We start from the raw sequence: 22,472 nt of genomic DNA on the forward strand, positions 1-22,472 counted from the left end.
AACTTTGTAAATACTATTTATTAGGCGAAAAAATAATTAAACTTGGTTTCATTAAACCGATTACTGTACTTGACGAATTTCAAACTAATAAGAAGTGTCTGTGTACAAGTTGCCTTATATACTAAATCTTATTGTATACAATATAATTATGAAAATGGAACACTTGAAATCACTCAACTATGAGGTTAGTTCCCATTAGGAGAGGTCAGTATACAACCTAACTTGAGTACTAAATTTTATCGTATACATTAAAACTATAAATTCTGGTAAATAACGGAATCCATGGTCCTTCATAGTCACATTAATATAAGACAAAAATTAGGAAATCGTGACGATACGTTATTGGAGTGTAAAATAAGGGACACTTTGTATCACTTAACTATATGATTAACAGACTTAAAAGGTTCCCATTAGGAGTGGTCAGTGTACAACCTGGCTTAAGTACTAAATCTTATCGTATACAATAAAAACTATAAATTATTGTAGGCATTTATGGTCCTTTACAGTCAAATTAATATAAAACAAAAATTAGGTAATCCGAGACGATAGGTTAATGAAACATAAAAAAGGGACACTTTGTATCACTTAACTATATGATTAACAGACTTTAATGGTTCCCATTAGGAGTGGTCAGTATACAACCTGGCTTAAATACTAAATCTTATCGTATACCATAAAGACTATAAATTCTTGTAAGCATTTATGGTCCTTCACAGACAAATTAATTGAAAACAAAAATTAGGTAATTCTGTAGACAATGGTATTAAGAAGGAATAAAAACATTTTATGTTTGTTCGGCTGAACATAAATATTGAACATGCACAAAATAAAGTATTAGACCCTTTGTCCACTAAAAATGCAAATATCCCATCTACTAATTGGTCATATGCAATATGTGCAAATAATTAATCCAAAATATTAAAATGCAATGTTTTATTCCTATATGCTCCTCCTACTCTTCCCATTATCCTCCAAAGGACGAAGTGAACCCATTTATATTTGATTCAGCAGTAGTTTTCATGCTTGCCTATCCTGTCCCAAAAGTGCAATCGATTGGAATCTGATTTCTCAGCATCATTCTATAGGATTGTCAACTTAAATCAATTGCGAGTTTAAAACAGAGTCATCTAGGGTTCTAGACGAACAATCAAAAACTAACTTGACCTTGAGTTATCTGTATTAACCGGGAACTTTCAATAATTAATTTTCACTTTTTAACTAAAGATCAAATATTTTGTATTACACAGAAAGGAATGCAAAATATATTTATTTGAATACTTAAGAAGAACTAGATATTTTGTCAAAATATATGTAGGTTGTGTTCAACTCAGAGTTTTCGACCATAGATAAATATGAATTTATATATGTCTATACCTGCAGGTTTGCGATTCGATAATTTTCAAATAAATAGATTATAATTCATTTATTTATATTTTTGCATAAATAATTTTATTTATCCTCAAAAGAAAAGAAAAATACTGGGTGTAATAATGGTTGTCTATTTCAGTAGTCCCAAATTTTGGCAAATTTTACTGTAAACCAGATAAATCTATGTTTAAAACGCGTTTATTATTGACCAATAGTTTAGTAGACCGCTGTCGTTAGGAACGGTAACCGGTAGTTCTTTGAGCGGAGCAAACGAGAAAATTTAATAATAATTGATATCATACTTTGAGGTTAAGCAAAATGTTGAATACGATTTAATTATTTCTAAAATGGAAAAGAAAAAGGAAAAAATAGAAGTTGATCCAGAATATATAGCAACTAGTAATGCATTAAAAATCAAAGAACTTAAAGACCAACAAGGTGAGTAGTACTTATAAATGCACTATATACATTCTCCTCATGCTATCTAGGTAACTTTACAATATGAAATGAAAATTACTATCAATGAACATATGTAGGTTCATTTCAGTCAAATGTTTAAACAATTGTTTTATACTCAGAATTACTAGCCAGTAATTTTTCATATACACATGTACCAAAATTATTTATTGGATAAAATTTATCATTTACTTTCAAGAGTTTGGCAACTAAAACGAATGTAATTACTAAATAATCATTTATATGCTATTTTTCACAACTTATTTGTAGTTATACCTTTTTCCTATCATTTATTATTACATGTTGAAATCTATTATCCACATCTGACTCATTGACTCGTTCTAGCAAATAAATTGAGTGCTGAAAAGTTTATCCAAATTTTAAATGAAATATTTGACGAGGAATTATCGACAAGAGAAAAACAATTAGAAGAGGTACAAGAAAAGATATTTAAGGCACAGAAATTACTACATATAGTGCGTTATGTCTTAATAACATCTTATTACAAGAAGAGTAATTTAGAAGTACCTCCGGATGAAGAAGTTATCACTCCAGGTAAGTTAAAAATCCAGCACTTACTAAAATGATATACCAATTTGAAAAAAGATAGTGGACATTTTATATATAAAACAGCTAAACAGGCCTTATAGCCCAAAGGCTTGGAGTAGTTCTACTGCTTTCTTTCATATATTTTACTCAAGGATGCTACACATCAGTTTTCTATTCCTTTTCTTTTTGCTCTTTTTGTCCTTAATAAGGATCTTTTCACCCCACTATCTTCGTCCATTCTGCCTATATGCCCCATCCAATGGAGTCTTTTTGCTCTGCCCACATAAACCATCTCAGCATGACCATACTCTGCTTTGATCTCTGTGTTGGTTCTTCTCCTTCACTCATTTTGCTCCTGCACTCCTCAGAAAATCCTTTTTTGTACCTTTCTCTCCCATATGTTTTTTTTTCTTTTTTATTCATGATCCAACACTTGCTGCTATATAGCACCACTGGTTGTATAACTGTCTTGTAAAGTCATAACTTGGTGGCTCTTGAAATATCTTTTGATCTTAATAGTGCTCCCAGAGCTCCAATTGTTTTGATCCCTCTCTCTAGTCTTTTGTCAATTTCCCTAGTTTGACCTTGGTTTATCACTGTCACTCCCAGGTATTCACACTTCTGGACTTCATCAAATCTATACTCCCTGCATTTCTTTGTCGTCACTTTTAATTGGTTGAACTTATTCAAATTCCCTCGCATCTCCATATTTTAGTTCATTTATAAGTAGTCTACATTTTTTTGATTTTTTTTTAAAGAACACAAAAACAGTGATTTGTATTTTGATGTTGTAAATCATCCCCTGGGTTGGGATGCCACTACTTATCAGGATAATTTCTAGTAAAAGGTTAAACAACACTGTTAATAGTGGGTCTCATGGCCATAATCCTCTTTTTGTTTAAAAATTTTCCAATAGATTTCTTTCTTAGATATTACAAGTGCGGCTAGGGCCTGGAACAAATGTTTTTTGCCTATTGAATCATAGTCTTACTTAAATCCACAAAGAGGAGGTTCAGGTTTAATCCTTAGGTATAGCTGACTTCCCCTTTTCGAAAAACCTCCGGTACTCCCCCACTTTTTCAGCCAAGTATTTGACTAATCTATTTTTTATGATTCTAGCTAGGACTTTGTATACTAAATCCAACAAAGTGATATACCTATAATTCAAACACCTTATCTCATTACCCTTCTTATGTACTGTAAAAAATTGCTTTATACCATTGGTTTGGCATCTGTTCTTCTTCCCATATATTTTTATTGAAATTATATATTCCCTCCCTCAAGGGTTTACCACTATACTTTATAACCTCTATTGGATCCTTCACTGTCTCATCTTCTTCAAACTCTTTCTCCTTTCTCCCTCCTGTTTCATCATTTAGTAGTTAATTGACATATTCCTTCCACCTGTCCTATTTTTTTCCATTGTAAGTGAGCTGTCTTTGTAATATTTTTGTCTGGTTGTGTTTGGTATCTTACTTCTTAAACCTCTTGATAAACATTTGTACGGTCTTTGTTAATATAATGTTCTTTGATTTTTTTCAGTTTGTTCCTCAGATGCTTTCGTTTCCTCTCACTGCACATTTTCTTTGCTTTTTTCCTTTCCCATTCGTACTTCTGTTTTATTTTGTCCTTTATGTCTTCAACTCTCCATCTTCCTTGGTTTCTTTTTTCTAATGCTTGTTTGCAGTTTTCATCAAACCTTTCTTTTTCTGTCGTCTCCAATCTTCCTAGTTCTTGCTGTGTCACATCCTGTTTTTGTACATTGAAAACTTATTATTATGCAAAATTTTTTTAAATTTTTTTGCCTGTTAGTATTTTTTGAAGGGATTGTTTCCATTGAGGTTGGGCCTTTTTCAATATGCTTTAAAATTATTGATCAAGCTCAAAAATTATATATAGAAACTAACTCACTTGGAAAGTTCAAGGTTTTTTTTTAAAAGGATATAGTAATAATTCTTTAATTCACAATCTATTGGAAATATAATTGGCTTCTGATAAAATGATTGTATTTATCTTTGTAGAATTTGGTCAAAAATTTTGAAGGTAAAAATTGGATTGTAGAGAGAACTTTTTAAACTAAATCTTTGAATTATTGTTTTGCTTTCTAGTATTTAAATTAAAATGTTAAGATTGTGAGAGATTTTTAAATGTGCATTGCCTGGAAAATGAATTGATGTTGCCATAGCTCATAAAAGAATAAATTAATAAATATTATGAAAATTGAATACCATATATGTTTGTTCATATTAGTAGAATGTAATCCTATCTGTCATAATTCTTGAAAATTGAAAATCAATAGAGAATTAAGATTTGACTAATCAATTGGGAATTATTGTTTTGAAATATCAACATTATTTATTTCAATTGTTCTAAGTATACTTTTAATTTAGGATTTGATAAACAAAACAGAATCCATCCAGCCGTTAGAAAATTACTGGGAAATAACCCAAGTTTAGATATTTTCTGTGCTGGGAAAGGCAAACGTAGAGTTGCTTCCAAAAACTGTGATAAAAGTGATCCTAAAGATGTACCATCTGAAGTTAAAAAACCTAAATTAGATATAAAATCTGAAGTTCCGAATCCACAAGCTAGTGATCAAATTATATTAAAAAATAGAAAGAAGACGAGGCATAGATTAATAATTGGTAATGTTTCAAAATGGGTACCTTCTCTAGAGGATAACACTACACATAAATGGATGATGTATCTAAGAGGAGAGAAAGACAATCCTGATATATCACATATTGTGGATAAAGTGATTTTTCATTTACATCCATCTTATAAACCTCATGATGTCATTGAAGTTCGGTAAGCTTTATTTTTATATTTAATAATATGTTGATTAATACATTTTAAATATATGGAAGTAAACAGTGTACAATTATTTGAGTTGTGCATTAAAATTTTACACTATAATATGTATTTTGAGGAATCTAGGAATTTTCATGTAAAATCTTAAACCAAAATACTTCAATATCTAAATGAAAATTTCAATAGAAAATCACAACAAATTATAAGAAATTTAACTGTGCCACTGAATTTCAATTTGGAATTATAAGATGCAAATTAGCTTTGAAAGATATGAGTATGAGGCCGGGGAATCTACGTTTACAAAATTTTAAAATGATAATTTATTGAATTCAAATGGTTATAAAAAGAAATGAGGAGGAAATTTCAAAAATTAATTCAATCATAATTTAGTATATTGAACGATGGGAAACAATATATCTTCCAATTAAACAATATTCTAATTTATTATAGAGGGTGTTCCATGACTAGATGCAAAAAGTTCAGGAGTTAGTAGATGACGTGAAAGTTGCAAAATCAGAACCTATGTTCAAGTATATTTTCTAAATTATACATTTGAACATTATGAATTTTTATGTATGATTACGTATGTCCATGTAAAAAATATGGACCTACTAAATTATTACCCACTATTCTTGCCCACACATTAACCCAAAATCGATGTTGATTCTTTGTTTGAATTATAGCATAAGGATTTTCATATGTCCATTAATTTAGATTATGGGAATTAATAAAACCATCTTGTTGAATTTCTCTGAGCAAAATTGAATCCTATTTTACAAATTATTTTTTTTATTTTAGTATTTTAACATTATGCTTAGATTTTATGTTTAAGGAAACTTAACATTTAGTTGAAAGATATTTTAGAAAAGGAAAAGTAAGTCCTACCTCTGTTTTATGACCCCGGACACATGGGTCACACAAAGGACTCTTTTTACTTTTCGGAGTAATGCATACATCTGTAATTTTACGATTCTTAAGGAGAGGCTTAGACCTCATTGTAAATATTTTATTATTAGTTTTTTAGTTAGTAAAAACCGACTTTTTCAAGCGTGAGGACGCTTCTCGAAAACGTAGTCTTTTAAATAAAGACTTAATATATGAATGTTAACCACTGTGTATTTCATTTATAAATATAAAACCTAATAAATCACGATTACCTATCCATAACTTTCAACACATCTTGTGTGAACTGAATCTGGTGTGGCACTTTACATTAAGAAAATACTAATTAAGTTCGACAGAATGCAGTTCAATTAGAAATTTTTTATTGTCTTTTAGTACCTCCTGTAAGTATTTTCAATAAATAATTACAATTTATGATAATATTCTTCAGAATGTCTTTTTATGTCGAACGGTTTCCTTGGCATGTACAATGCTCTAAAAATCTACATATCTCATAAACCATAAATTTTATCGAGTTAAACAAAGAGTACCTTTTTGTTAAAGAATCGATTGAAAAATTCATTTTTGCTAGGTTTAGATTGTACAGGTTGTCCATGTAAAAGCTACAAATTGTTAACCATTGAGCATGAGCCACCTCTGGCCTTCGGAGAGTAGTGTAGAATTATGTATTCTGTCAAACACACTACATGGACATACGTAATCATCCATTGAAAATTCATGATGTTGGATTATAGATATTCTATAAAATATACTTAAATATAAGTTCTGATTTTAAATGTCTATAACTGAGGAACAGGGGGTCGTTTTAAATATTTTTTTCATGGCATTATTTTCTTGTCATCTACTCACTCCCGAACAAGTCAAGGAACACCATGTACAGAATTACTCTCTTAACTGCTCAGCTGTAGTTCAGATTTTTAGGTTTTTCTTCTATCCTCTGTCCAAGTTTTTGGTCAAATCTGGATCGCATATAAGTCGAACTGCTCTCTTCTGTATTAAGTCGAGTATCTTCATGGTATGCTTGAGATCCGAACTCCAAATGTGTGAAGCAATATTGGCCTTGGATTACATGCTGTTGCGGACTATATAGCTTTTTGATATTAAAGAGGGCTCAATGTTTTTGTGAACTGCCCTACTCGTATGTAATGATAAGTCTTACAGTCGTTTCGAGTTTTTTCAGCAAAACACTATCATTGTCGAGAAATTATAGACTCGTGTGACTTCGTGACGTCCAAGAATACAAAAAATGTTTTGCTAATTGCTAATTAAATGCTACGGAAAAAATGAATTTTTTGGTGACTTCACAAGTCAAAATTTTTTATCATTGAACAACAGAGCATTTAATTATGGAATCATTCTTTTTTAATCACCTATTGATTTTGCACTTTTTTCCAAAGTTAGCAGAACATCCAATTTCCCAAAAAATTGCATAGCATAAAATTTCTTAATATACCTCTTAATTAGCATTTAATTTTCCTCTTATTGTTTTTGCTGTCTGCTCATATTTCTCTGCTAACTTTAGTGTCTTTAATTATAATATTATATAAACCTAAAGTGTATAGAAGTGGTATTAATTATTTATTTGCTTTCAGAGAATCTCCATTTCATCTTTCTAGACGAGGCTGGGGTGAATTTCCACTAAGAGTCCAAATATTCTTCAAATGTCCACTTAATAAACCAGTTAGTATTGTGCATAATCTTAAACTTGAAAAAACATTCACGGGGCGCCAAACATTAGGTTAGTATCTGTTGGGATAAAGTAACAGTGTATTTATGAAAAAAAACTAAATACGTTATCAATTGGAAGATTATTTTATTTCTATTAGAGTTTCAGAGGTATGTCCTATAATGTTGAGGATCAGTGACAACTGAGTTACCTACTTTCTAATCTTAATACATTTTGGATTTTATTATCCATTCTATACATAAACCTATACCTCGTTTTATGTAAACCTAAAATAGAAAAGAAAGGATTTTTGCATTCAATATTCCCACGATATTGTACAAGAAGGATATGAGGATGTCTCAAATAAACATGAGATGAAAAGGCAACTTTGTTCATCAATTTAAATTGATAATTTATTAAACTGTTTTTTCAAAACCAGGTTCGGTTATGCTTTAGTTAATATTATTTGTCAGTAGTATCTGATTATTTTTTGATTCGAACATTCAAATAATAATTTTTCCATCTTTTGGAATTTTTCACTTGGACCTTCCTAACACTGGATGTTGGTATATTTACTTTGCAGTCGAGGTTCGATTCACTTTCCACATCCATTATTTCTCGGTGTTAGTGTTCTTGTGATGTAATTAGAGCGAATTTTATTTGTCACTAATAGGACAAAATTAATTTTTTGAATTTCAATTGACAAAATTAAAATCTGACAAAGTACATCTCATAAATGAATTTTCTCAGTATGTAATGATCAAGACAATAAGCATCTAACAGGCTTTCACCACGATGTTAAGTTTATAGATATCTTCAGAATATACTATGCAAATAGTTAAAAATACATAACGAGAGCTGTTACCAAACTATTACTAGGATAATCATTAGGTACCTTTCAGATGGAAATAAAATTGTATGGAACTCAAGCTATCTGTTCAAAATCAGGTTGATATCGAAGCATTGAGTTCCATGTCATTGATTCAAAACTGAGCTGTGAATACCAGGAAACTAAATTACTTGAGCAAGAGCAATAAGAGCGTTTTAGGTGGAAGAAGAATGCAGAAGAAAATTCTCTGGCGGAACTGCAATATTAATATTGCAGCCAGCACAGATGATGGTGTTTATTACAACTTGAGAGCTATATGTAGTTAATCCAGCGACGAGGGCAGCTGTGGTGAAAGAAACAATAAACTTTAGACACCGCGTTTTGACATCACCCCCTATTCAATATCTAATCTAATATGACATACGTTTTATCTCACATTGGTTTCTTTATTGTAGGTAATGAAACTTTGGTAGATGTATATTTACATGATAATAGTTTAGTACAAAAACCGGCTACTATTACAAAACCTCCCGAAGAAATGATTAACAACAATCTTAACAATTCATTTAATAGTATATTTCAAAATTTTGATACACAGGTACAGGAGGTAAGTGAATATATGATGTGGTGATACTGTATCATCTTACAATGATGTTAATAAATGCCTTAATGTGCTCTGAAATTTCATTATCAAACATCTACATTTTTTTTTCCAGAAAACTGAATTTGATTCAGACTATACTCCTTTAGATCAAACGTTAATCGAATGTGAACCGCCGAATGAAGATTATATTCTTGTTAAATCTGAAGTTCCTGATCAAACAACCACAAATGTGGATTTAATATCCACTAGATCTGATTCAGCTTATGGATGCTCTGATACAGCCTCTATGAGCTTCGAACATGATTACTGTGATGTGATAGAAGAGCAATTTGTAGATAATGAGATAGAAATGAAAGTTAGTCGACTGTACAATGCTTTTCTCGAACATTCCTATTCTATTGCTAGCAAAACAGAAGATTCAGATAATGAGATAGTAAACCAACATACTGTCACGAGCCATAATGTAAATATTAACGGAGAAATCGGAAACAAATTAATATTTGGTTTGGGAGATAATTATCTGAAAGAATCTATTCCTACTGTTCATAATGTGGTAAGTTATGGAGGTGTATTATAAAATAAGGTCTTAGCCACGACTGTCTGTCTACACGAGATGAACTCAAAAATTATTGAACGGTTTTTATTTGGGGATTCATAAGGAAATTTTAATAAAAGCCAAAATACTTGGAAACTTGTACCGAAAACATGTATAATACTTTTAAATGATGACAAAAGTATCCACAATGGGAAAAAATTTTTGGCATTTATCTATATTTTAAAGAAAGCTTACTAAACTCCTTGATAAAATTAACGCACCACTTTAATTAATCTAAAATAAAACTAAGTTATATTGAAGTAATAATGAACACCTACAAATTAGTCGAATATGACATTTACATAAATTTAATTTACCATATTTTTCCATAAAAGTTTGTTTTTGCTAGAAATGCATAAATAAGCTACCACACCTCCAAATTGAAAAAAAAAGAACAAAAAAATCGGCAAAAGAGAATAAATGCATATCGGTCAACTCTAATACCGTGTAGGCCCTCCTCGACTTGCGGTATATTCTCCCACTCTTCAATAGCGACTATGACTTCAAATCCTCTTTTTGAGATAGGATTCATACCTGTACTGTTAGGTGGTCACTCTAATAAAGGGATATTGACATCATGTAAGTAGCCAAAAACCTGTCTAGTCACGTGGGGATGAGCGTTGTCCTGTCTGAATGAAAAATTCGGCTCAATAAATGGAGCAAAAGGCATTACATGTTCGACAATTATGTTGCCTAAGTCATATTGGGCATTCATAGACCTCGTACTTATAGGAACCAATTCCGTACGAGCATCGAAGCAAATTTCTCCCCAAAACATTTTAGAGCCTCTAACAAAAGGCACTTTAAGAGAGATTTAAAGCTGGCGAACCTTTCTCCTTGCCTTCGCCAGACAGCTTTAAGGCTAACTCTAGTTTCATCAGAGAATAGATCCCATTTCGAACCATTGATACTTCAATTTTGATGTAGTCTTTCAAAATTTAATCTCTGAACTGTTTGCTCTCTGGTAAGCAAGGTTTTTTGGCTGGTCTTCTGTTGCTGAACTCTGCTTCATGTAAACGACTTCTAACCGTTCGAGACGATACTTCGAACAAATGAAAATTCATTTTTTAGCAGATTGCTGGTGACTCACTTGTCTCAAAAAACGATCATCAATTTGATTAGTACAACGTTTTTGCCCTTGTCCTGGTTTTCGATGGTAAGAACCCGTTTCATTATGTCGCCTCAATACGCGACTGATGCTGAAATGGTGTATTCCTAACAAACCAGCAACATGTCGCATTGAATATCCTTCATTCAGGAGAGTCGATGTTCGCACTACCTCCTCTATTGATAAATTTCGTTGACGGTTCATTTTTTCACTTGATATAATCCCAAATGAACTTCCAAACTTGCATGTAATAAAAACAATTACAATCCACAGCTATATTACTGAATATTTAATGTGTAATAAATTGCTTAATGGGACATAGAGTCCGAGGTGCCATTTTTTTAGAGAATTTATTTTGGGAAAGACAGATGAGGTAATTTATTAACTAAGGAGTTTTCATGATGTTCATGTTTAACTAAATATTTTTTTATTTTAGGTTCCTAAAAATTTGTTACTACGTCCAACGGAAGCCTCGCGAGTATTTTTAATGAATAACACTGAAAATGAAAAACAAATTTTGAGGTTAAAGTTTGGTATTTCATTGCCGCAAAATCGATTTAAAAATATTGGGGAAGCTATGCCATATCTTCTTAAAAGATTTCCCCTATGGAATGATAAAGTGAAAAATAGTAATTTTAAATCATTATACCCCTATATAGCATCTTCACAAGAGGAATTTGAAAAGTGGCCTTTTAGTAAAAAATTGAATTCTGAGGTAAGGGTAATTTTAATTATTGTACTGCTTCTCCATACAAAGAAATTAAAACGAGTACCACAAGGAAGTGTTCTAGGACAGTGTACAGTAAGTATAGGACAGTACTTACTGTACACATATGATATTCCAGAGTTAGAAGACAGTACCATAGCTACCTTCGCTGACTATACTGCCATTCTAGCAATATGGAAGAATAATAGAGATGGAAAATTAACCTTAAAGAAATTAAATTAGTTCATAATAACTTCACAAACAAAATGATAGAGATCATATTCCAGTCACTATAAATAATAACCTGATTCTACATTCAAACTCAGCAAAACAATCAGGTATTACCATGGAAAATTCATGTTAAAAAGGAAAGAGAGGAACTTGGACTCTACTATAGAAAAATTTATTGGCTAATTGGTAGAAACTACTCTGTCTCTACATAATAAGACTGTGCTTTATAACAGATACTTGAGCCTGTTTGGACCTATGACATCCAACTATGAGGACGCACCAAAGCAAGCAACTTAGCAATCAACCAAAGATTTCAAGCACTGAGGAATATAGTAGATGCCTCTTGGTAGACCTGGAAATGAAAAATGTTGACCAGACTCTTAAGAAATTAGCCAAGAGTCATGAAGGAAGCTCCTTGATACTGAGTTGAAGAGAAGACTTAAGAGGATCAAGCTCTTTGAGTTACTTCAGTATTTTTAGTGTGGGTGCACACTAAAGCAATCTATTCTACAGAACCCAAGGAACGCTGATGAATATATCTTAGTTTTAAATTTCAAACTCTATTAGATTAAGTTACAACTGAATTTGCTGAATGGCAACTGTTGACCAGATTGTAATATCCTAAATGCTTTTATGGGTGTTTATATGCATGGAGTAATTTATAAGGATAAAATTTATTTCTTCAAGTATCCTCCTCAAGATTTTCAATTGACATAAACAGAAAATCTACATAAAAAGTCATAATAAAGCCACCATGTTCTGCCCATTTTGAGAAGTAATTGTTTAAACTAATTGTTTTTATTTTAGTGGAATCGAGCTAAAGAAATTAAATCTATTTTAACTGAAAGATTTCCGTCTTTAAAAAAGTGGAGTACACGAGCCATTTTTATGTATGCTCGATCTCATAAGTTTTCACCTGTGATTAGTTCCAGTAATTTTTTTAAAAACAAATCGGAAGATTTGTGCCTGATTAATAAGTGCTTTTCGGAAGCAGAAAAAGGAGCAGTCAATGTTAATAAACAATTTCAAATAGATGTTAATGTCGACATCGAATCAGATGGAGGTTAGTTTATATATGATTAATTTAGCAGCTCCACAAGAAGAATAGCATTGTCCATTTTATAAGCTGTTAAAAATAGAAAGTATATAATATGAATGATATTATTTCAATTGATAAATTATTATTTAATTAATGTTATTTTAGATAAATCTACGTCTGTTCGGAAAAAAACCTATATTGACATATCTGACAATTCTCTTAAGGACCAATGTGCATTCGTTAAAGAAACCGCCTTAGATTGTGGAGTGATGTTGAGATCTGAAGAAATTTCAGATGGTGTGATTATGAATGGTGCAGAAAGAATGATGCTAGAGGCTGTGAAATGTTTGGCGGAAGGTTTAATTAGGAGAGCCAACCATTATTTAGTCTGTAAGAAAGATTATAGGTAAATATTGAAATGTATATAAAATTTTTCCCTCTTGAGCTCTCCTACTATATTATTTAAAATGAATAAAATGTGAATGTTTATTAATCTTTGTTATTAAATTTTTGCAGGGAAGGGTTCAGTGAAGTTACCTCAAATGAAATTGAACTTGGAATGAAAGAACGGTCTGAAATTCAATCAATAAAAGAATTTCAAATTAAGAAACGTGAAATAGATTTTTTTTCGTGAATATCCAAGACTGTAATTTTAAAGTATAATTTTTATTTATCTACTTTAATTATGTATTTATTTGTATTTTTATTGTTTTCTTTTACATATTAAATTTTTATTCCAGTTTATTATTTCAAAATTACCACATTCTTATAGCAGACTAAGAAAACGATTCTTGTGCCTGCTTTTTACATAAAAAAAATGTTGATAAAAACCTTGTGTTTCACGACACACTCCAAACATGGCTGTAGTAGCAGAATAATACGGTTCTCACCCCAAAGAGAGTATAATTGTTGAAAAAATTAACAAAAAAGTTGTGTTTTGAAAAAAATTTTATTTAACCAGTATTAGTAAATAAACTATTTACAAACTTAGCCTACCTCCATTTCAGAATAATTATAAAATATTTGCACAAATGATCATTCCAGTTAAATAGTGAATTTTACATCCATAATGAATAATTTACTAGAAATAAAATTAACTTATACAAGTATTTGAGGTTAACTCTCGAAAAATAGGCTGTTTGGAACTACAAAAATATTTGGGATAACAGGAAAAATATTCTGTTTAGGTAACAATTTGAATATCGAAGGAAATATTTTCCTGTGTGATCATTTGAACGGAAAAATATCGTTTTCATAAAAAAATTATTCCGGGAACACGTTATGATTATCGACATTCTAATTATCTTCAATTAAAAAAATTTCAATTATACAGTTTCCAAAAATCGAAACATTAATTGTCTCATTAGTAATGATTATCATGACACATAAAGCAGCAACATTTCTTTATAAAATTGTGTTCTATCAAAATCTTCTGTCATGAACATTAATGTGAGCCGATAGTAAAAAGGTTTTCAAATTATTCTTGACGAATTAAATTTCACATAATTCCAAATAGACCAGGGTCGATAGTTTTGGAAATGAAAGAAAAGAATAATAAGGTGAAATCTATTGAAAAAGGAGTTTTTAAGGGTAAAAAACGATTTATATCTAGTTAAATAGCAAAGTTATGGGATAAAAAAAATCTACAATCCTTGTATTCACACTTTTTTCACATAATATCAAAATCTATGTGAAAAATTCAAAAAAACAATTTGGTCTTTTGAAAAAAATATTAAATATATAAATAAAATATTTTTCACGAAATTTGGTGAAAATCTACCTTTTCATGTCTCAAATACACTGGAATTTATCTGTTTTTAATCTTATTTCAACTTAATAATGAAAAAGCACATACATTTTCAAACGAAAAACGAAAAAAAGTCTCATCCGAAATTTTTTTTTTAATTTATTGAAATTTTACACTCAAAATACATTAATTTTAATAAACATTTGAAAATCGTATATAATGATTAAATAAAATTTTCGGACGAGTTTTTTGCTTTTTCTGAGAAAATTTACCGTCAGTAATTAGGATTGTTATAGTTTGTGCTTTTATAATGAAAGACTGCTGTTTAGGGAATTATTGCAATTTAATTTCGGGGTAATAAAGTAAAAATTTATAATCTATAGGAAGTTGACTTACTTTATTCCTTTAAGAATATAAAAATTATGAAATATTTTTTTGCTTTGATGTGTTTCTATGTAGCGCCTGCGCGAATTTTTAATAAGTTTTTGGTTTTGTTCTTGTAGAAATTGTAAACTGTAATTGATGGAATGACAAAATTCAATTATGCAGTTAATCAATACAAATGAAATGATTCCACTTCGAGAGTTACTCTTTTTACGTATTTACTATCAAACAGTTGAAGAAATAAGAGTAGTTTATTCCATTTTGAGTGCTACCTTTATACAATATATTTACATTTCATAATTTATTCATAATAATAATAAATTTTAGCAAGAGTAAAGTACAAACTGGAATAACTTGTATTATTCATACTCTCATGGAGTGTAGAATTCACTTTAAAAGTGGAAAAGGACACATAAAAATAAACATTACTTTTAGATACTATCTCTCATTATGACCATTTACAACTGGATGTTCTTGTGAGTTTACAGCTCTAAGTATCTTTGCTTTTTCTGCTTTCCTTTCAGCTGCAGTCTTCTTTAAACCTTTCATTTTCCTAGTTTGTATGTTTTTGATTTCTTGTTTACCAAGATGTATACGACCTTGTTTGTTACCCAAATTGTCAGTACTGATATTTTTCTTTTTAGTGACTTTAAGTTCTTTGGGTTTGCGGCAGGCTTCTTTCATCAAATCTTCATCAGGTAATTTTGATCGTCTTAGAGAGAAATCAATTCTGGGTCCTAAAAATTCATATACAGATTGTGATATAAATAAATTGAATTTGATGTTTGCCATTTATTAATTTTTATAACAAGTTTGTTATTGGTTATAGTTTATAAGTAGTGCCACATTCTAAAAATAATTGTGGTGCTGGTCCAAAATTATGTACATTAATTTCTAGAGCTAATAAAAACCAACAATAAATATACATCTTTATGTATAAAACCGAACAATAAAATAATACAACGCATTACAGAGCTGAATTGTGAATTCTAAGATTAATTATTCAAGAAAAGGGATAACCTTTTGAAAATTTTTTGTGAATCATTTTATCATTTATTGAATGTGAATTATTACTTCAATATTCAGTTAATATGCTTTATTATCTACTTAATATATTGTAAAATACATTTATTAGGTACATCTATACCTTTGAGTTTGAATCAATTGAAAATGGTGATATTTATTACAAGAGCATCTTTGCATAGAAAAGTCGAATGAAACAATAATTGGTTGTCCAAATAATTAAAAATTGTTAGAAAATATTACATAATATTATTTAGTTACTTCCAAACTAATCTGTATTTATATGAGATTGGCTAGGCGGGGACGGAAATTAATTAAATATTTTATAACTTTCAAATCATTTTCCAGTTATTTGAAAAATAAAATAAATACTATAAACACCATTTACTGGTACAACTAAATGACCCAGATCCATGAGCCCATATTACATTATACAATACAATAGATTTAACACATCACTCAATAAGTCGTGTTTTTGCTAAAAATCGATTTTATTTATCAATGTAATCTCCTTCAAGGGCAATAAAATCATTCCAATGCTTCTCTAACTTATAGATGCCATGCTTGTAGAAGGATTTGTCTTTTGCCTCAAAATAGGATTCAGTTTCAGCAATTGCTTTTTCATTTCAGCTGAATTTCTTACTGGCGAGCATTTTTTTGATATGAGTGAACAGCCAGTAGTCACTGGTGTCCAGATTTGGACTGTATGTTGGATGAGGAAGCAATTTGAAGTGTAATTAGTTCAATTTACAACAAAAGCGCCCCCTTTAAAAGGACACTTTTTGATAGACTAAGATAAATAAATAAATATCTTTATTTTAGCACTTTACTTTAGCACTTTATTAATAACCAAATTAAAAATATTACAAAATCAACTTTGATTGCGCAAATATGTAAACAGCCATTTACTAAATTTATATACATTTGGTACATTTTTAATATCATCACTCAATTCATTAAAAGAGCGAAGCCCTTCATAAAACGGTGTTTTTTACAATGCTGAGGTTCGTTTAATGTGAAGATTATAGATTTGTTTGGATCTAACATTATAATTATGAAACTGCAGTTGTTTCTTTAAGTATGTATTTAAATACCTTGGCATTAGGTTATGTTCAATTTTATATATTAAAAGCAGATTCGCTCTTTTAATGTTCTGCTCAACAGTTAGCCAATTTAGAGTTTCAAGCATGTGATCAATTGGTGTATATTTACTACAATTTAACAAAATACGCATGATTTTATTCTGTTGTATTTGTAATTTACACACCTCTTCCTTGTTGCAAAAAATTAATACTGAGTGAGGCAAAAGTATGATTTTATTCAACATAATTCTGGTCCATTCAGAAACACAATAAGATATTCTACTGAAAACACTATTTTTTTATTTAATTTCTTACATAAATAATCAACATGAATTGAAAAATTTAAATTTGGATCTAAAATGACACCCAAATATTTAATTTCGTTTACAAATTCTATAGGTACACTGTTTATGGATAAAGATAAATTTAGATTATAAAATTTTTTATAATTTATAGTTGAGCCCAACACCATACATTTTGTTTTTGAGGTGTTTAATTTTAATCTATTCTGACACAACCATTTATACAATATCTTAAGTTCATCATTTAAAATATTTACAATTTCTAAGTAGTTTTGCCCTGACACTGATATAAGGGTATCATCTGCAAATAAAGTAACGAAACACTTTTTTAAAGCCATATAAAGATCATTAATATATATTATAAACAAAAGTGGTACCAGGATACTTTCCTGGGGTACACCCAGCACACTTTCCATCTTTTGAGATACCCTGCCTGATATTTTTGTTTTATGAAATCTGTTTTCTAAATAGTTATTAATTCAACTTAAAGCACTGAAGGTCAACCAAAACAGCAATCACTAAATCACCAATGTTTATTTTTTCTTGCCAATTTGCACACACATACTGAATAGCTGACTCACATGAATGCTGACTTCTAAAGCTTGACTGTCCCATAAACAAGTTATTTTTTTCCAAGCAGTATTAATTTATATTTCATTTAAAATATAAAAATAATTTTCTCAGGCAAAGCCATTTTAGAAATTATATTTTTTTGAGGTGGCTGAAATTGTAATTAAAGCATAGATGAATTCAGATTATCTGTTAATGAATAAAGTTAAAATTATAATATGATGAAGTGTCTAGAAGAATTGTAGGAATCAAAACATTAGTCAAGATTATGATAAATTTTCAAAAATTTGGGACAGTCACAATTAATTTTAAGTGTCTTATTAGATTATTTTATAAAGTAGAAACTTACCAATTTCTTCCAGTTCCACCCGTGGTATTCTCTCACCAGACTTTTTTAGCAAAATTTTGTAAGATCTTAACAGTATTTTTCCATCAGGCGTAGCATTGAAACTTATACTATGCTCTATACCTTGTAGCCTGATATTTTCTACACATTCTCTGTGAAAAAAGTCTATAAACAATGATTTCAATTGCTTCAATTCATCCATTTGCTCCCACAAGGCACCATTGAAGAGTAGACATGGTTTAGTACCAACAGTGATTTTTGATGCAGCAAATTCTTTTAAACCTTCATAAGACTCTACATATAACTCAATCATATCTAATAAATTATAATTAAACATTCTTCCTACTACTAAGTTATCTGGCCTTTTTTTACTCCTTGATCCCAACATAAATAGCGGTGTCTCATATTTTTTACAGAGATCTTCAACGGGTTTTGAATTCTCAAATATGTTGATATCATTTTTTCTATTCAATTTAACAGCATCCGGTTTCTTAAAGTCGTATAGATCCTTTAGTAAACTTTGTATTTTCTCTGAGCACTTCCTTCCTTGGAAAAATAGAGCTCTTTTAGGTCCTTCGATAAGTTGCGGTTCTTTCTTTAACAACACTTTCTTGCCTTTCCGTGTAGTTGGTTTACTAAAAAATATGTTATAAAGCACTTATATATATTTAAACTGAATACACTTACACCACACGTTGTATAACAGACATTTCTACTGTATTTCTAATTAAAAATCACTAATTTGTTGTGTATCTCAAAACACGTGTTGACAAGTAAAAATACCTAACGCTAAAATAGAAACATATATAACCTTTATGTGTAAAACAAGAAAGAAGAGGATGGGATTCAAAGAACTGTCAATTCAAGGTTGCCAATCTTAAAAAAATTTAATTATCGAAACTTTTAAGGTACATTTCAAATTCAATTCGCAAGAGAAGTGGAAATACAGCATACAAGAGGCATACGAGAAACAATGTTAGCATTTCTAATGAAATTCAAGGCTAAAAACCATGCTGACACGATCTACTGAGATTGCAAGCTCCAAATTTTGCATTTCGTGCCGTACATGACACATGCACACTAAATCGAATTGAACAATTTTTTTTATACACACTGGTTATTTTTGTATCCATATTAAATTAAAAGATGGCTCCATTAAATGTAACCTCAAAAAACAAAAAAAACTTGTGCAAAGGCTCATATGCAAGTACTTTTCGCCAATTTTATGTTGAAGTGCGTGCCACTTCGCTTGCGAATTGCGTTAGAAATGTAAAATACTATTAGTGTATCCTAAATATATATTAGCAGCAACTGTAATTAATTAAAAACCACGTAATATTATTATTGTAAAACCATTCATAAATTATACAAAGACTATGCTAATGAAGAAATGAACAATTTAGTTAAATATAATTTTCATGATGAGTAAGACAGAGAAGTATTCAGCGAAGTTTATTTAACACTAAAAGTAATGTAGTTTAATGTCAAACTGGGTTTATATTAAACTACAAAATATTTTCTCCTCAAACTATTAAAATAGACAAAACAGGTAAAAATAACAGGTATATATTTTGTCTCGATAGAGTCTTCATGTATATTAAACGTCTCACCATAGGATCTATGATTTAGACAAGAAAAAGTTGAATCCATATAGTATAGGGTGTCTGTCAAAGTCTTATTCATACCTCGGCTCGAATACTATAGCAACAAAATGATTGGGCCCTCCGACCATTTAGCGTCATCAGTTGGTAGCGAAGATTTTGAAAGTCAACTTTTAAAACTGGCTGATCACTAGTATATTTTTACTACCTCGCTAAAGGTAATAAACCGGTTCACGGACTACATTTTAACAGAACCCACGGTATACTATCTTCATTTATAATATAGTCCGGTCAATCTAGACAATCAAAGATATATGAATTCAGCTGTGAGGGATATTATTTAAAATATAATTAAAAATAACATTTTAAAACTTCTTATCGTTCCGGTACCTAAAAAAATTCTCGAGATCAAAGGTTAAAAAAATGGGGTGTTCGCAATTTTCAGCAAAACGGTAGGTTTTATCATAAAATGGCTTCAGACGTAAATTGTAGATTATAAAATTATCTATAAGAAATGCATCAATAGTTTTCCCAGTAATTTAACAAATTTGTGGTGATTCTGTTTAGTTTGAAACTATTACATAATAAAGGATATTAACAAGGGTTGGAAATTGAAGCAAAATAGGAATATATTCGTTTTCTTCATAACCTTCAAATACTTCGTCATCCTGTATGTAAGTAAATTGCATAAAAAGCAATTTATCACATCTCTCATGCTTCTTCGTTAGTACCAAACCTCTACTGTAGTTGATTCAAATACAGTCAAAACAGAGCAGTCAACTTTTTGCAACCACATTTATCACTGCAAAAAATTCACTTCTATTACAGCTTCAGAGATGTATATACTTGGCGTACTTTCCCATATTTTGATTATTACAAGCTTTTGAGTTGTTTTATTTCAGAAACGGTGGCTCTAAGGAACAAAGTATTGATACATTTTTTATAGATAATTTTTGTGATCTACAATTTTTGTCTGTGGTAGTTTTATGATAAAACTTAAATAAAAATGGCGAAAAACCTTTTTTTCCTTTGACCTCGAGTAATTTTGTTTCCTAGTACCAGAACATCGAGGAGTTTTAAAATGTTATTTTTAATTATATAAATATTATTACACACTTTCAGCTTGTTTATTTATGTATCTCTTATTTTTTCGTCTAATTTGACCGGACTAATAGTATTCATGCATGTAACAATAAGGATAGGCTAAGGGATATTAATATCTAAAAGGTGAATATTCAAAAAAAGTGCGTGAAATGTTTAATATCTATTCTGAAATTAGTTTACAGGTAATCTATATAGAAACATTCAAATACTAAATAAATTTAATATTACTTTCTATATCTGTATACATGCCAGGAAAATATTACAAAAAAATTTTTTATATTTCTATTTATTGCTGCATGTACACATAGTTAAATTTAAAAAATGATAAACTTGTGAATAAAATGTGAGCAGTCAGGTACTACTGATATAAAATGACTCTTTTAATAAAGTAAACAGTACCGAAAACATTGTTTACTATCTATACACTAACACTTATACTGTTTAACATGCGTTTTGGTAACCGTTATGCACCCCATGTGTAATATGGAGCAGAAAATTATAAATATGAACTTACAATCTCAAAGTGAACACTGAATGTTAAAAACAGAAGATACTACATAAATTTGTAGTAATTAGACAAAAATTTAATGAAAAAATAGTTGTTAAACAAAGAGATAGTCTTTCAAGTGCATTCTTTACGATACTACTGCACAAAGCAATTATGCAAATAAATCAGAAAAGTGATAGGATTAATAAATCGACCTAGATTTCTGCATATGCAGATGATATTGCAATCATAACCAGAAATAAAGAAAGACTGGTGGAACTTTTCAAAGATGTAGAAATAAAATGTGAAGAGTGCGGCCTAGTTACTAATGAATCTAAAACTGTATTCCGGAATCAGGAGATTGTTGGAGAGTGAAAGATTTAATAATAGATGTCACTTTCAAAGGTGTAAATGGATTTAAATATCTCGGAGGATATATAAACACCAAGCACTAAGTAAGAATACCAAGTGGTAAAATAGTTTATTTTGTGAACTTGGAGCACTTAAAAAAACAAACTAGTCACAAAAAAAACTAAGTTAAAAATCTACAGGACTTAAATAAGACCAATCGTAAATTATGGCAGTGAATGTTGGATGATGATACAAAATGACCAAGAAAAATCAAGATTATTCTAGAAAAAAATTATTAGAAGAATATATGGAGGAATAAGAATGAACAAAGCAGACTGGAGAATTCGAAATAATTGAGAAATAGATGAAATACTAGGCAACATCGATCGATTAATCGATCCCACAGCAGTGAGAAAAGAGGTAGACCCCGTATCAGATGGATAGTTAACAAACAGTAAATGAGAAAGGATGGGGAACGTTGGTGAAAAACAAACCAGTTTAGAGGCGAATTGTCGAGGAGGCTGAGGCGCACGCCGAAATGTAGTGCCAATTGGTAAGGCGAGAAAAATGAAATTCGAATAAACTTAAACAGAATAATTGATGTAAGTAT

The 22,472-nt window shown here is 30.1% G+C and overlaps 3 protein-coding genes across 4 annotated transcripts in view; 2 read left to right on the plus strand and 1 right to left on the minus strand.

Annotated features, from left to right (window-relative positions):
* Window positions 1-1,480: 1,480 nt before the first annotated feature.
* Window positions 1,481-13,605, plus strand: LOC130902015 (uncharacterized). Its single transcript, XM_057813805.1, has 10 exons — window positions 1,481-1,806; window positions 2,170-2,379; window positions 4,764-5,181; window positions 7,680-7,825; window positions 9,038-9,189; window positions 9,299-9,739; window positions 11,326-11,604; window positions 12,634-12,889; window positions 13,031-13,271; window positions 13,382-13,605. Exons 1-10 carry the CDS (start codon window positions 1,716-1,718, stop codon window positions 13,497-13,499), a joined length of 2,352 nt encoding a protein of 783 aa, XP_057669788.1. The 5' UTR covers window positions 1,481-1,715; the 3' UTR covers window positions 13,500-13,605.
* Window positions 13,606-15,094: 1,489 nt separating this feature from the next.
* On the minus strand, window positions 15,095-19,157 carry LOC130902018 (ribosome production factor 2 homolog). Its single transcript, XM_057813814.1, has 3 exons — window positions 19,007-19,157; window positions 18,323-18,954; window positions 15,095-15,733 (listed from the first exon to the last, which is right to left on the minus strand). Exons 1-3 carry the CDS (start codon window positions 19,027-19,029, stop codon window positions 15,435-15,437), a joined length of 954 nt encoding a protein of 317 aa, XP_057669797.1. The 5' UTR covers window positions 19,030-19,157; the 3' UTR covers window positions 15,095-15,434.
* Window positions 19,158-20,064: 907 nt separating this feature from the next.
* Window positions 20,065-22,472, plus strand: part of LOC130902017 (8-oxo-dGDP phosphatase NUDT18) — a 51,666-nt gene continuing 49,258 nt past the window's right edge. The window contains exon 1 of one of the 2 annotated variants that reach the window (XM_057813810.1): window positions 20,065-20,138. The gene's annotated coding sequence lies outside the window, so the exon portion shown is untranslated. Of the gene's footprint in view, window positions 20,139-21,098; window positions 21,148-22,472 lie in introns of those variants that run through there. The other variant, XM_057813809.1, reaches the window with a different exon arrangement.

The sequence above is a fragment of the Diorhabda carinulata genome, chromosome X, assembly GCF_026250575.1.
Source record: "Diorhabda carinulata isolate Delta chromosome X, icDioCari1.1, whole genome shotgun sequence".
Classification (NCBI taxonomy): domain Eukaryota; kingdom Metazoa; phylum Arthropoda; class Insecta; order Coleoptera; family Chrysomelidae; genus Diorhabda; species Diorhabda carinulata.